This window comes from Tasmannia lanceolata, unplaced genomic scaffold (genome assembly GCF_043159265.1).
Source record: "Tasmannia lanceolata isolate RefF3 unplaced genomic scaffold, GAP_Taslan_0.1 ptg000007l, whole genome shotgun sequence".
NCBI lineage: Eukaryota > Viridiplantae > Streptophyta > Magnoliopsida > Canellales > Winteraceae > Tasmannia > Tasmannia lanceolata.
In genome coordinates this window covers 2460370-2477204 of record NW_027518684.1, presented here as the reverse complement: position 1 = coordinate 2477204, position 16835 = coordinate 2460370, and the positions used below count along the sequence as shown (strand labels likewise).

Sequence of the window (16835 nt, the reverse complement as noted above, 5' to 3'; positions counted from 1 at the left end):
TCGTCAAGATGAGAACATTTTCCTAATAATTCCAACTCCGGTAAGATCATGGTTGTTTGGCAACGACGATATTTTTTTTTCCATTGAATAATTGTTTGTCATGTGGTGGGAGAGGAGCAAGGACAGTGAAGAGAGCGTGAGAATTAAGAGGTAACGAGTGAAGAGAGGTTGAGAAGTGGCTGAAAAACAGGAAAAAAAATATTACATGTCAACGGCCGTGTTTGGCTGCCCTGAAAGTTTTTTCCATGGAATAATAGTTTATCTAAGTGGTGGGAAAGGGGCAAGGAGGCTGAGAATTGAGTGGGCATGAGTGAGGAGAGGATGAGAAGTGGCTGAAAAACAGGGAAAAGAAAAACCCTACTCAAATTGGACCCCATCTCCTCTCCGATGCCCTCTCAAATTCTCTTCCCTCTCACAACACTTGGACCTGGTAAGCTAATCTTCCATGAAAAAAGAATCCATGATTGCCAAAACACGGCCTTTGAGTTTTGAGCATAGTACTTTTTCCTTGTTTTACAGACCTCCCTCATCAATGGGTAAAACTAACATTCCATGGAAAAATAATTCATGGCTGCATAACATGGCCGTTGTTGAAAAGGAAAAAAAAAAAAACAAAATGACATTTTTCTCTGACCCTTCATTGTGATTTGTGGGGCTAGGATCATCTAACCACAAAATACCAGCAAAAAATTGAAGCATGTCTTTTTTTTATAGAGTGACTAAACTACCCTTAAGTGAGAATAAAACATGAGGACTCCGCACTAAATTTCTAGAGAAGCATAAATGGAAAAGGGAATTTTGAGTTCAATGAAAATGTGTACAAGACCTACCCAAACACAAATAGTGAATTAAATAAACAGCGAGTTCTGGCTTACAAAAAGCAAACCATACTGACTTGAAGAAAGGGTCTTGTCTTGATGAATAATTAACACAGAATGAAAGACAGATTCTTAAAAAAGTGAATGAATAAACCAATGGGACTAAGTGATTTCTTTCTTGTTTTTTGGCTTGTGAGGCAAGATGGCATGTCCTCATGTGTATTTTGCATAATATCAGTAAATTTTTAAGGAGCCGACCAAGTTTCCTAGATAAATTCTGGGTTAATCAATAAAAATAGGCTACTGATGTTGGCACTACAATGTTTTGATAATCACACTAACTCGTCTTGTCTTTTCTTATTTAAACAGCAGTCAGAGGTTATTAAAGTCCCCAAAAAAAAACTCTCAGAAGAAAATCAAGAAGCAAAAGAGAAGCCGAGTTTGTGCAATTATTAAGACATGGTAGTCCCAATATCAGTATCCTAAAAAATGGGACTAACTTGGATGCAGCTATCAGGGCAAGGGTACAATAATCTACAAGCTTCAAAGATCTGCATCAAATGGTAATCTGGGGTTGACAGAATCCGAACCGATCACTCTCCGGGATGCCTCCCACAGTTGGGTTTCAATCCCTAACATCCTTAGCTCATGCAGACCTCGCTGAACTGAAACATGGAAGACACACCGCAAGATCATTAGAGAAGCTTCTGTTATTTTTTATTTATTGATGTTTATTCAACATAGAGGAATGCTTCAGTAGGACGTGACCTCAATGTAATACAATGTTGCGGCATAGTGGGTCCCATCCTCAATTGATCTGAACTGTCAACTTGATATACCTTGCTTTGGTTCTCATATGACACAAAAGTATGGCCAATTAACGAATCCTAACATCTAATAATGTGTAATCGTTGTCGTTGAAAAGGAACGGTCAAAAACCACATACGACAGCTTGTATTCAACAACAAAACACAGAGTATTAGAGGTTAAGATTGCATGATGTTTGGGCTATCAGAGATACAAAAAGCAGCCTATCAATAGACGGTTTAGATCAATCAAAGATGGGACCCACTATGATATAGCAAGTGTGCCACACTGTACTCCAGTGAGGTCGCGTCCTAGTGAAGCATTCCTCATTTATTGTATGTTATGCAGTAAGATATGTTAGCCATTTTCATTTCTGATAGGAAGGTATTATGGTGTGTCATGTCACTTAGGAGCATCTATATGTCAATTAGAACTTAGTTCATGTTTGGATACTCCGAAAAGTTCTTTTTAAGAAATCAAAACTTTTTGAGGATTGTAACCCATTTTTAAAGGTAAATTTTTTTTTCATCAGAAAACTGTGAAAAAAGACAATGCTAAAGCTGTGATCTTTCCTAGGAAAACTTTCTCTGGAAAATTTTCAAGGGGAAAAGAAATTTCGATAAAAAAATTCCCAGCATAGCCGAACATTCCTCTGTCATTGTCAAAATAGTCACAAATTATAAAAATTTAAGCATTAAAATTACCATCAACCAAATCATGTGAGGTTGGTGACACGGATCTTTGGTTGATCCAAAACTGCAATCGCTCATCTACAATGTCCTGCTCCAAACCATGATTTTTGGCTCTCCTCCAGAAATATGTAAGCCAAGCCTACAAGGACACAAATATCAAGCAGCTAACAAAATGGCTTACGATAACAAGGTAAGTAATACTCCTATTTTACCAAACTTTCCATAGAACCAAATGAATAGATGAAAGTACAGGAAATTTAACTCGAATATCAAATTAGGGAAATTTTCATATTGTAAAATTGATCGAATTACCAAGACTTCCATAAAATAATAGGTACATATTAATAATGACAAGAACACAGCTAGCATGAAGAATTTTGATTGAGTAAATTGAACTGGAGGACTGACCCGGAACATACATACACCAACAATAGGAGAGAATCATCAACACTGACCCGAAACCAACAATGGGATGATAAAGAAGGAAGGATGAGTGTTTAGGTCATGAGTAGTAAAGGTTAGAAGCGGATTAATTAGGGACTGTTGTGTATAAATTGAGGTGTTAGGGTTAGAGGTTAGGGTTTGAGGGTGCGAAACAGAAGAGAAGGGGGTGCGAATGACTTTTTTTTTAAGGGCTGATGAGGATTAGGGTTTAGAGTGTGCGGCTACGGTTTGGATGATGCGGAGTCACAAAAGGATGGTTTTTGGGTCATGCGTACAAGCAAGGATGGTTTTTAGGTTTTGCGCATATGTAGTTTGGGTTTTTGGGTTATGCTCATGTAGTTTGGGTTTTTGGGTTATACACTTATGCACACAAAAAGAAAAAAAAAAGGATTTAGGTTATGCGCATGGTGTTTTTGGATTTCAAGGATTTGATTTCGGTCACTTCTAGTCGTGGTGGTGGTTATGGGTTTAGGGATTTGGGGATTTGGGTTTTGGATAGGTATGGTTAGGGTTAGGGTTATGAAGATGTGGCAATCGTATCTTCGCCTTCACGGAGGAAATTCTTAATCTTCAACCAGATGCTCTATACCATGTTACATTTGATAATGGAGATTAGAGAGATAAAGAAGAGAAGTAAAATGGAAGAGAGAATATGGAGAGAATGCGTGGAGAGAGTCTTGTTCTCTCCCACACGAATGTATGTGTGTGTGTGGATATATAGAAAGACAGAAATACCCCCCCTCAAGGGAGGTGTATAATACGACCACTCTTAACAATCCAAAAGAACCAAAACTAGGTGCAAGCCAACACTTATCCAGAAAGGGCCAAAACAAAAAAGGCAAAGAGGCTCCAAATTTATGAATTCTAAGCAATATATGAAGAACAACATGGACAAGGGAAGTTTTTGAGAAATAATTAGTATAATGTCTTTTACTAGAACTAAAAAGATATATTCAATCAAAATCCCTTCTTCCTTCAAATTTAAATTTAATGCAACCAATACAAAGTGAGGCCAGAAATATTTAACAGAACTTCTAAGTCATGAACAGCATGAGTAGGTTGTTCCCTATGTCACAAATATTGTTCTCGGGAATTTCTCGGCAAGCGAGAATTTTAGGATATATATATATATATATATTTTTTTTTTCGGGTTTATATTGGGAAAAAAGATAAAAATAAAATTATTTAAAAAAATATAAATTTAAGAAAATATATAAAATAAAAATATCTTATAAATATTGGGATAATATTGTGATATTATCGCGATATTTTATGATAAAAATCAAAATATTGCTATATTTTTAAAATCTCGGTATTATTTCGAGATTTTGTTGTTTTTATTAAAATGTCGCGATAAAAATGCGATATTTTGTAAATATCAGAGATATTTGTGACAAAGGTTGTACCATACCGGTAAGTCCAGAAACACTAAAAAGAACCTTGAAATCATGATAGCATGAGCAAGTTGTACCACACCTGCTTAAAGAGAACATCCTCACACTCCTCCTGGCTCAGTTCTGAAAAAGAAAATTTTGTTTTTTAAATCCAATAATATAGATTTAAATGATTGTGTGGATCTATTTTCGATATTTAATTGATAGAAACCATACTACTAAAGTAAGGCCAATCATAACAAAGAAAAGTCATATCCACAACCAAACATCCAAACGTTAAATACCAAGCCCATTACATTGTATATCATGATCAGCTTTTTCTATGAAGCCCTGGAAACATGCCTCCACAACAATAGACCAAATGATTGCATTGCAAAAAGAAAGTTTTAACCAATAAAAAAATGTTATTACTTTGATAGCTTGAGTCAGAAAGCAACTTACCAAATGCTTCTACAAGATGATGACTGTCGATTGGAACATTGAGGTCTGAAAGCACACCAATGTCACAATGGAAATTAGTCACCCAAACAGATCCTTTCAGTGCACTAATTCCAAAATCATAGTTCAAAACTAGTACAGAAATCCATGGACAAGATTAAAATAATTCAATAAAAAGATGAAACATATAAATATTTTGTTCTGTGATTCTATCTCTTGGGGTACCAGAAATCTGACAAGAAACTGCCTAGCCTCAAAAGTATATGGCTACTGATTGATGTTTAGATCCTACCTCCACCGATCAAGTGCTTCACAATTTAAGAAACAAGAGGGGGAAATCTCACTGAAAGGCTAGTAAATAACAAAGAACAAGCTCCAGCAAGCAAAAGTAATATTGTCATCATAAACAAACAAGAAACTAAATTCGACTAACTAATCTGTTCCAGTGAAGAGGTCATCATTAAGAGACGATTTTGATGTTTCAACTTCCAAGGAGTATTTTGTCCTTTTAATATTTTGTTTCCTTCTCATATTTCTTAATAATTAAGAGGAGGGTCATTTTACCAGAATCATAGTTTGAACAGAATATATGGAAAAGATTCAAAGAATTCAATAAATAATAAGCCATAAAAGTAGATTGTACAATCTCTTCAAAAAATTTACCAATTTTGTCTTCTTAATTTAAGCAGCAAGAGGCAAAATCTCACTTAAACACTAGTAAATAACAAAGAACAAGTTCTAGAAAGCAAAAGCAATATGGCATAGACAGTCAGAATGCAGATGATCGCATTCTTGAAGAGCTCTCATTTCAGGATCAACATGCCTTTTATGTTTCAAGGAGTACTATTGTCCCTTACGTATTATGACTTCCTTGAGATTTTTTATTTATTAAGTAGAGAACGTCCTCGCAATTTCTAAGATAACTTTGGAGAGTCCAATAAAACATGAGTCAACCTTACGTCTCTCTTAGTTGAAAGTTGAGACAAACCATCTTCTCTTTTCTATTTCTGTCTTCCTCTTTCTTTTTTTCAAGTTGCTATCAAAGCAATCAAAAACTAGCTTTTGCCCTATTGAATCTTGATCAATAGCACTACGAACTAGCCATGCCAGGGGGCACAAGCAACCAAGCTAAGAATGCCCGATGTACGTATCATCAAAACTTAATGGGTGAGATGGGATGAGGTGGCCTTTCTTGGCATTCTGCCAGGTGAGACAACCCAGGAACCACTCTGCGCCAAACAAACACCTCTCAACATGATGCTAACACCCCCAGCTGACCACATGTCTCATGCAAAGAACAACATAAAGAAGTGGTGGAGAAGGAAGTTTGTCATGTACTAGAGGCCAAGGTTTTAAATTTCGGTTTCGGAATGCGTTTCGTTCCTCACCACGAAATTTTGGACGAAATCTAACGAGATCATATAAAATAATATTTTATCTCGTATAAAATTTCGACGAAATTACAGAAATTTCGGCTGAAATTTTGAGAAAATATCATATAACGAATAAATCCCAGATTTTTTGGAGATTCCCGAAATTTCAGGGATAACGAAATTTCGACCGAAATTTTGTAACATTTCGAGTTTTTAACTAATTTCGGTTTCGGGGTTGACCGAAACCCAAAATTTCAGTCGAAATTTGAAACCTTACTAGAGGCTATCAAAGGTCAATGGTCAACCCTTATGCTCTAAATCACTAAAATATATGCAAACAAGGTAAATCAGGACTAGAGAGACCTCACAATGGATCAGAGCCCAACCTGAGGGCTACTAAATATTATTGGTATTTACTAAAAATTGGGTATATGTTACCAAGTACATATGGATGTGCCTCATAAGTCATAATGAAACCAGAACTCACATCATAAAAAAGAATTTCTTCACTAAAAGGAACCGAAGTTAATATTAGAACACACCTGTGACAGATTCACCAGCCTTCACCGAATTTGGGCGACGACGGTAAGCCATTGCAAGTAATACAGCATCTTCTACCTTCAAAATAAATCCATGAAAAAAACATTTTGAGTATTGGAAAAAAAGAATGAATCATTGTCGGCAAAAAGTATATGTAAGTGGACAAATACAGTATATTTAAATAAATATCAATGTCTACACAAGTGAATGCTATTCGGTCCTAGCTCAACTAATAAAATTAAAATTGTTAGTTTGTGTGTGTATACAACAGTTGACTCTTTGCTTGCTCTTATCAACCTGTATGCAAAGTTAGTAGTGCAGATATTCCCTAACTATCTAATTCTTAGGGTGGACATTGGTGAGCAGATATTCCCTAACTATCTAATTCTTACTAGCTTTGTCGCATTATTATTATTATTATTATTAAATGTAGGACTGATTAAAAAACACAGAAATATGCAATAATTGTTGTATCAATTGAAAAATAAATTAAGGGGCATGTCAGTTTGTTGTTTCTAAACAGTATCATGAAGTCATCAGTAACCTATATGTATTATTACTAATATGTTGGAAAGCACATACTATTGTGTCTACGAATTGTTTATGTATTGTTTATGTATAGTAACTAGTGTAGTGTGTTTAAGTAAGGCAATAGGAGGCGAACACTAAATTATAGTATATTTATTCATTGGTTTTGAATTTGGCATTTGGGAAAATTTTTTAAACACCGATCAAGACTAGAAGATGTTCAGTACAACACCCCAGTACAAGTGGAGATGTTCAGTAAAGGCGAATGGAATCTCAATGCAATAAAAAAAAGGCACACAGTTGAGAATAAAGTAACAAGTGGTAAAAATAAATTGGTTTTCAAACGTTGATCAAGACAAGATGTTCAGTAAATGGCAACAACACCCCAGTAGAAGTGGAAATGTTCAGTAAAAGCCAACGGAATCTCAATGCAATAGGAGAAAAAAGGTACGCAGTTGAGAGTAAAGTAGCAAGTGGGGAAAATAAATTAGTGAGCTACATCATGTTGAACAAAAGGATAGAGTGGAAACCTTCAGTGAAGCTAGCTCACGCAATCCCTTTTCAACTGAAAGCATGCTCTCAATATTTCCCTCTCCGCCCATATCATTCGAATCCCATGGCACTTCGACTTTCTCTGCTCAATAGAGTACATGACAGCAACATGTTCAACAACATAAAAAAAAAAGCATTTTATACGCCAATATCACCAAGGAAAAATAATGATTTTGCCGTATCCAATCAACAATATGACAAAAAATTTATTTTTTCACATATTTATCTAACACAATTACCATGTCTACACCAAAATTCTAACCTGTCACGCCTTCCTCTTTAGCTTTCTGTCCAGCAGACAAGACAGCTTCAATAGGAAGAGGGGCTAAAGATGACCAGTATTCGTGTTTTGGTTCAGCAATCTCTGCATGAATACCTAAATAAATAAAATAGCTGGTTAAGAATCAAAGGAAGCTCACGTGAGTGGATACACCAAAAGGAACTCACAGAATTAATAAAGCAGCTCTTAAAAAAAAATTGTAATATTTAAATACCTGATCCATAAGAAGTGTAAGCAAGAAGAGCATATTTAGAAGATTCACCTTAGTTGTTAATTTTGTTCTACTGGGAGTTTCTTTTTGCTCACTAGACCTGAACGTTTTGTTTTTTTTGGCCATTAAGGTGTTTCATTCCAAAAAGAACGCAATGAGCGGAGGAATTTTTTTCTTAAATAGTTAAAATGTTCATGTTTGGAGTAGGGTTTCAGGGAAGAGATGTTTTTTTGCAAAAATGTAGAACATGGTCACTAAACACGAGTAAAAATGGTCACTAAACATGGATTTTGGTTCAACCCTCCATCTGTTTGGTAGAGTTAAAAAACATCAAATGCCCATCAAACGAATACAAAATGGTCACTAAACACTGGTAAAAATGATAACAAAAAAAAATCCCATAACGATGAATCTGGAAATCTTGCATTGTTTCGGTCCTTGTTGGATAGAACAAACAAATTTTGCCCTATTTCAACCATATTGGGCCATATTAGAGCGGGTTTCTAGGTGAAACGTTTCGTTTGTTTGTGATTTATTCTATTTTCCAAAACCAAAGGGAACATTTTGTCTAATCCAAATGAAACAAAACAGAATTCATAACTAAGTGATCCACGAATCTGACTCTAACAATTGCCTTAGATGCATTCATCATGAAGACAAGAATTGTCAAGGACCCTACATAAAAATCATAATAGCAAAGATGGACATAAAAGCATTTGCAGTCATTTATATATAACTACGAGCGATTTCCAGTAACTTAAAATACATACTTGGAGCATCCTATGACGTCTAATGATTGATTTTCATCAGCAATTTTCATTTTAACCGGTGAATTAACCACATGAAATTTACTTCAACTAACAAATAGCCTATGATTTGGCCGACACTTCGAATTTATTGCCGACCCACGTGTCCTGCCGTGTCCAACACGACACACGTGTCCACACTCCTTTGGACACTTTTACTTGTATTGCTAGAATTGTTAGACTTAATGTGGGTGTGTGGACATGTTTTTGTACTGTGTCAACTGTGACATTATGTTTTTTTATTGAATATTGTGTTTACCTCATTTAGACAACTCATATCCTCATTGAAACTGGACATGAATCCATATCCACAAATCATGATCCATATATTTTTTATTTTAGCCATGTCCCTGTTTCTAAAGTTTGGGGGTTTGCTGTGTCCGACACTCACTCGTGTACGTGTCCACAAATCATAGCAAATGGCATTCGTTGATTGCTTCATTTTGGTTTGCAATGGCATCCTATGATATGTAGTGCATGATTTGCACCATTTGGAGTGGCATTCATTGATTGCTTAATTTTGGGTTGCATCCTATGATATGTAGTGCGTGATTTGCACCGTTAACTTTCAAATCACACATGAATTACACCTTATGAATCCAAAGGTTACTACGAGATACATAAACATTTCACCCCATTTGCGTACTAGAAGATCTACATGGTGTTTCTGTGTATATTTATAAATAAATAAAAACAATGAATAGACATAACATTATCCATATATAATGTTGCCCATAAGGCCACCCCCCACCACACACACGCGCGCGCGCATCTATATATCGAAAACATCAAATGCTCTTCAAAAGAATACAAAATGGTCACTAAACATGAGTAAAAAATGGAAAACCCCAAAAATCCCATAGTGATGAATCCGGAAATTTTCCTTTGTTTCTATCTGTATTGTCCAGAACAAGCATTTTTTCCCTGTTTCATCCAGATTGCACCAGAATTTTTGCCCTATTTCACCCGGATTGGACCAAATTAGGCCGGATTTCTACATGAAAAGTTGTGTTTGATGATTTTTTTCTATTTTCCAAAACCAAACGGAACATTCCCTTCTTTTTTTTTTTTGAAAAATGACAATTTCATTAACAGTTAAAATAGGGACAAGATGTCCAGTGCCCAGTACACAGAAAAGGAAGTGAATACAATTACAGAGCCCATTAACAGTAGATAATTTAAGAAACAACAACCAGAATACACTCCCTGAGAACTCCTTTTGCTAAGGTATTCGCTGCCTCAATAGCCGATCTCCTTCGATGTTTAGTCCTGGGCTCCAATAGTCGTATTAGATCCAATATTTCAGCAATGAACCCCTGCATCCTCCACGGACCCCTTGGGGCATTTGATGCCCAACTAATTGCATTTGCAGAGTTTCCTTCCACAATAAACGGAACATTCCATTTATTCCAAACAAAATACAAAGGAATTCATAACTAAGGGATCCACCAATCTGACACTAAGGAATTCATAACTAATGAAGAAGTGATTCATTATAGAATAACAAAGGTAGGCCAAAAATCCCACAACGAAAAAGGAACACAAAAGGAATGGAACAAAGAAATAAATCAGGCATGTGATACCAAACAATAGAATCGCTTCAAAGGACCCCAAAATTTTCTTATCCCGCCTGAGAATTTCTATCCTTATGTCCACTTTTTTATTTACTTGCTTCATTTCAAAAGAAGAAGAAGACTACAAATTTCAAACATAGGTCCTCCATTTTGTGAAACAGCCCCTAATACCTGCCAAAGAGGCTAAGAACTTTACTTGGGCCAATTAAGGGTTATTAACGAGTCACCTTCTGATCATTCAAAAAAAAAATAGTCACCTTCTATCCACATGCTGGAGCAGCGGTAGTTGACTGGCACTTCAGACCAAACCAAACTGCTTTAGTGTCAGGCTCAATCACGTAGTAATCTCTGCTATCTCATTAGCGCAATAAGGAAAATGTGGAAACATGAATTTCCTCCAGTTACAGAAATCTAAAATCCTGTTAGTAATGTGGGCCATTTACCCATACAATTGTGATTCGCTAATTTAATCTCATACTTGTCAACCTCTATTACGGATAATGGTCTACAAGTTTCGGAATCTGACATGGATATCAAGTGACAGATTTCGTAAACCTCATAAAGAACGATTCATGGATTTGCCAAAATATTCGAATCAATTCTCAAATTTTAATTTTTTATATTATAATATGATTATAACAAATAAAATTTAAAAGCTTTAATAGGTTATGTTGATAAAATATTTTATTTTAATAAATCACTTACTATCAGGAGGGGTAAAACTCAAAGCATGTGGTAATTGTAAAGTTGTGGTAGTAGTACAGAGAAAAAAAACAGATAGATGAGATCTAGAAGTGTCTCAGTGAATCCTGAAGTATTGGAATCGGAGACGTGTCCGACACAGGTACTTCACCCATTTGGAATCTTTCACTTTCCTTTCACATATAACATACACTTCATTGAAGTTCTTTGTGTTTACATAATTGGCTTTTCAGTACTACACTGCTTGAATGTATGCTACTAGGTGTTCAAACCAATTTCTTTTCTTAGAAGATTTACCTCTCTTTATCATCCCAAAATTGTCTAGTCAGGAACTTAAAAGGACTGTGTTTTAGAGGTTGGATTCTCTCAATCTAAAACATCTAATGTTTCAGCACCTTCCCAAAATTTGCCCTAAATAGAATGCATTGCAGCTTGTAACTTCAACGCATAGAGATGTAACATAAATTAGTCACTTCTGGGGAACAAAGTTAGAACCCTCAGAGACATAAGCAACCCTAATACAACTCACACCTTTGTCAATGCCATTTGAAAACTAAAAAGGCTACTGATCAGATAGAACCCAGAAACAATAAAGTTGTCATCCTCGCTAGTGTGTAGTTTACTATTTCTTAGATATTGTTTTCCATTAAAAATAGCACTATTTATGCAATTATGCATCGCATGAATTTACCTTCTCAAGCAAAAATATGGCAGTTAGTCTATACTATCTATAAAAATGATGTACATGCTCTGCATCCTCAAAACGAGTAATCATAGTTATTCAAGTATAGATAGCGAAACAAGTAAAAATTAGTCACATTGAAAAATATAAATAGAATTAAAGGTAGAGATTAAAAATTGCATTACCAAGTCCAACACATAGCTTCCAATATCGAGCAAGCCAGCACCTCTTGAGAAACACCTCTTCCTAAGATAAAATTTAAAATCAATATAATAATGCCGTAGAGAGTGATGACAATTAAGTGAGAAATATGGCCTAATAACTGAATACAAACCATCTCCTCTTGAGTCAAAACCATTCTTTGTGTCATTGTTCGAAGAGATTTAATTTCACTCTCGGCTTCCTGAAGCTGTTCCACTGCAGACAATGCCTCGTCCCTAGCTGTCTGAATAAAAAATAGAGTGCTACTACAAATGTTTACTCATGAAATGATGGAAACCCATGTAGGAAAAAAAATTAGGTGTAGAAAAAAAATTCTAGAGTACCTCTGTTTCCAACCGAAGGGCAGCAATCTCATCACTTCTATTACCATTGGTTTGTGATGCAGCTTTCAAAGCAGCCTGTAATAAAACCCATGTCCTGAGTACCATGACAATTTAATCTTGAACTGAGCTATTCACAACTCTCAAAAGTTCAAAACTTAAGACATGGAAATCCACAATTTATCAAACTACCGTCATATATAAAATGTGGCATTACCGGAATGCTTAACGTTTTCAAGAAATCAATATAATCATGCTAGTGTTAAAGAAGCAACATCACAGTATTCATGGAGCTGATCTTTCAGTGAAGTTTGAACAATTTTCAGACATGGTCGGGTGGTTGATCATGTGCTTTTTTACATTTTACTAGTGTTTTTGAAATTTCCACTATGAATATTCAACTCCAACATTCCTGTGGAGTGTGGAGTTTGTTTGGGCTTTTTTTTTTTTTTTGAGAATGTGATTCTCTGTTGTTCCGACGACCTGTCTGGAAAACATGTCAGAGCTCAGTTAGGTTTTGAACAATGCAAGTGGTGAAGTGGTTCATGTTAGTACACAGGATGATAACCACAAATCAAAGATCACAACTGTGAAGTTAAATGGCAATAATTATCTTGCATGGTCAAGATCTGCCCTATTTTACATCAAAAGCAGAGGTAAATTGGGTTTCTTGAATGGAGGACTATACTAGTTGGATCGTGCTCCTCGGGATGTCATGGCTTGTCATTTGAGAATCTCCGCAAACCAATGACACTGTCGACTTGGATATCCATTGTTGCCTACATTGAAGCTGTGTGTTCCTTATCTCCTACTTCTAATTTAGAGTGTAAGACTTTCCATTTGGGCAAGCATTATCATGTCTTATCCATCTAGAGTTAAGAGCCGTGTCTCCCGGCCCTTTGATTTATTCACACTAATATTTAGGGTCATTTGAGACACAAGAACTTAACAGGTCTTTCATATTTTGTTACTGTTGTTGATGATTTCTCCAGAATGACCGTATAATATTGATATGTTACAAGAACATATCAATCATTAAACAGTCTGCTAGAGATTGATTCAATAGATTCAGTGAGGTAGTTGCGTTGTATGGTATGAGTAGGTCATCATCTGATCACTCTGTTTGTGCGAAACTAAAGCGATGGTGTGATAGTTTATGACATTTCACTGGTAGTGATCGGTCTGGTATTAGTGAATTGAAATCACATTTGAGCAAACATTTTCAGATGAAAAACCTAGGGCCCTAAAGGTACTTTCAGAGTACAGATGTGGCCAGATTGTTTTTATGTCTATCACAAAGGAAATATGTCACGGATTTATTCGAAAAAACCAGAATGTTAGGAAACAGACCAGTGGGTCTCCCTATGGATCCTAATATCAATCTTGAAAAAGAGCAAGGAGAACTAGTGAGTGTCCTGCTGAGATACAAAAGACTTGTAGGCAGATTAATATATCTCACAGTCACGAGGCCTGATATTACATTTTGCGGTCGGGGTGGCAAGCCGGTTTATGCATGCTCCTTGATAGCCTCACCTAGATGCAGTACATAGGATATTGACGTATTTGAAAGGTGCTTTAAGCAAGGGCATTGTGTTTAGACCCTCCAAGGAGTTTGAAATTATGGGATTTTCAGATGCTGACTAGACAAGTAACAAGACTGATAGAAGATTAACGTATGGTATTGCACATTTGTAGGTGGTAGCTCAGTCACATGCAGAAGCAAGAAGCAGAATGTGGTAGCGAGATCACGTGTTTGGGCTAAATACAGAGCAGTGACTCACAAAGCATGTGATTTAATGTGGGTGGAATCTCTTTTGGAGGGGCTCGGGTTTCCTACTGCTCCAATGAGGACGATGTGTGATAATCAAGCTGCAATATATATTTCAAGTACTCTAGTGTTCCATGAGAGAACAAAGCATATTGAGGTGGACTATCACTACATTTGAGAAATGGTTATGACCAAGAAACTTGTGACTCTATATGTGGAGTCTACAGAGCAACTTGAGGATGTATTTACTAAAGACATAGCAGTTTGCCTCATTTTATTCTATATGTAACAAGCTGGGCATGATAGATATCTATGCTCCAGCTTGAGAGGGAGGGTTAAATGAATAGGTGTAAATATCTTATTTTCTCCTCTCTCTCTCTCTCTCTCTCACTCATGTTAAAACATGGGTTCAGACCAAGTAAGAATCAAAGAAGCTAAGAAGGAAAATCTAATGGTTTAGAGGATGATTTTCACAATGCACTTAGTTGAAACAAAGATGGAGGTATTCAAAATAAAATTTTTATGAAGAGTTCTCTCGAGTTGGATGGGTCCGATGCATTTCATGAATCTCATCTAGGCAGGAATTTAGCCAAAAAAATCAAGAAAAATGAGCCGAGAAAGGGTATCAAGTGGATCATACGGATAATGGTGTAATGTTCCCCTCTTGAAATAGGGTCTAATGTGGGCCAGGATTGTGAATCATCACCCTCATTTCTTTTAGAAGTAAAAATGGGTGTTTTAAGTGTCAAAAGGGTTTTAAGTGAGGGGTGTGGCTCTCACTTAAGTTCTTATAAAGGGTTTGAATAGGGAAATGTCGGGCAAAAAAATCTGGAATTTCTCGTCTTGCACACTAGTTAGAGTGTGGGCTGCTCACAAGTAAGAGAGTGGGCTGATCCATTCTCTAACGCCCACCCCCATGCCTAAGAGACAAGGCTGATCCTTAATCTTGCTAGAGTTTTTCAAGGGATGATCCCTTGGTGCTTACCTCGTGTGAGGATCCTCTTGCATCTTCATCTACTATTCAACAGATGATCCCTTGGTGCTTACCTCGTGTGAGGATCCTCTTGTATCTTCATCTACTATTCAACATTTGTCGAGTCTCATCATAGTGCATCAGTTTGTGGGAAGGGAGTGCAATCCCAGTGTAGATTAGTGTGGAGTCACTCTCTTTTTTTGAAAGATAATGAAATTTAATTAAGCACCACTAACAGAAGTACATCAATGGGGACAACGTCAATGTTATTAAAATCGTACGATTTGCGATTCAAATCGTACGATTCAAATCGAATCGTATGCAATCCGATTTGAATCGGCCATTTGAATCGTTTTTAACTTGAATCGTACGATTCACGATTGAATCGTACGATGCGATCGTGAATCGTACGATTCAAGTGAATCGTGCGATTCGATCGTGAAGTGTATTTTTTGAGGAAAAAATGGGCCCCACACAGCCACAGCTGCTTAAAAAATAAAAACCCAAAATCCCGTAAACTCCCCTCTTTCTCTCAAAACCCTCTTTCTGGAATTTTTTGAAGAAACCCTCTCCACCGTAGACTCCCCTCCTCCACCGTACGGTCGTCCTCCACCGTACGGTCCTCCTCCATCGTATTTTGGTCTTCCTCCACCATACGGCCCTCCTCCTCCACCGTATTTTGCTCCTCCTCCACCGTACGGCCCTCCTCCTCCACGGTACTTTCCTCCTCCTCCACCGTACGGTCGTCCTCCACCGAAGAAGAAGAAGAAGAAGAAGAAGAAGACGGTCCTCCTCCGACAAAGGTACGTTGCTTTTCTTTTTTTTTTTTCTCTTCCTCTGCTCTTCTTTTCTTTTTCATTTTTGTTTTGGATTTTGAGAACCGATTGGACTCCAATCAGCTCTTAAAATCAAAAAATAAAGAGGGTTGGCTGACCCTCTGTTTCTTTGGATTTTTTGGATTTTGAGAACTAATTTGGAGTCCAAAACTGATTATCAGACCCAAATTTACGTTTAATTTTGGGCCAAATAATCTGTTATGGACTCTCAATCTGTTTTCAAAATCCAAAACAAATCTGTTATGGACTCTCATTTTTTGTAACAATTAGCCTCAGGCTCTGTTTGTTTTGGATGTTGATAACTGATTTCGAGTCCTAAACTGATTATTAGAGCCAAATTAATGTTTAAATTTGGGTCAAATAACATGTTATGGACTCACTCACAATCTGTTCACAAAATCCAACAGAAACAGAGCCTTGAATTTGATTGTATTTTGTTGGTCAAATTTGTTTCTTTTGCATTTTGAGAACTGATTTAGAGTCAGGCTCGATAGGACTCCAATCAGTTCTTAAAATCCAAAACAAACAGAGCATCAGAGCCCTTAATTTTGAGTTCAAAATCTTCAGTATTGGATTGCACTAGGGCCTTTAATGTGTTGCTGTGGCCTGTTGGATTGGTTTAATGTGGGAGTGTGGGACTATAAGGCTATTTTCCCTTTTGTCATCTATTTTTATTTCAGGCATTGGATTTACAAGTTTGTATTTCTTTGAGAAGTTTGAAGTGCAGTATAAAGAAGAATGGTTAAAGCTAGAGAAGTGGATGTGACATGGGAGCATTGTACGACAGCCGTTCCCAATAACAAGACAAGATTACGATGTAATTATTGTGGGAAAGAGTATTCTGGAGGTGTATTTAGAATGAAGCATCATTTGGG

The 16835-nt window shown here is 36.5% G+C and overlaps 1 protein-coding gene across 2 annotated transcripts in view; it reads right to left on the bottom strand.

The window, feature by feature from the left end:
- Positions 1-977: 977 nt before the first annotated feature.
- LOC143881399 (coiled-coil domain-containing protein SCD2-like) overlaps positions 978-16835 on the bottom strand; it is a 29228-nt gene continuing 13370 nt past the window's right edge. Inside the window, exons 10-19 of one of the 2 annotated variants that reach the window (XM_077384445.1) lie at positions 12387-12461; positions 12176-12286; positions 12027-12087; positions 7849-7962; positions 7565-7668; positions 6509-6584; positions 4597-4641; positions 4238-4278; positions 2330-2456; positions 978-1483 (exon numbers count right to left, since the gene is read on the bottom strand). In XM_077384445.1, coding sequence (XP_077240560.1) covers positions 1362-1483; positions 2330-2456; positions 4238-4278; positions 4597-4641; positions 6509-6584; positions 7565-7668; positions 7849-7962; positions 12027-12087; positions 12176-12286; positions 12387-12461 — 876 coding nt within the window. In that variant the 3' untranslated portion in view covers positions 978-1361. The remainder of the gene's footprint in view (positions 1484-2329; positions 2457-4237; positions 4279-4596; positions 4642-6508; positions 6585-7564; positions 7669-7848; positions 7963-12026; positions 12088-12175; positions 12287-12386; positions 12462-16835) is intronic. The other variant, XR_013251934.1, reaches the window with a different exon arrangement.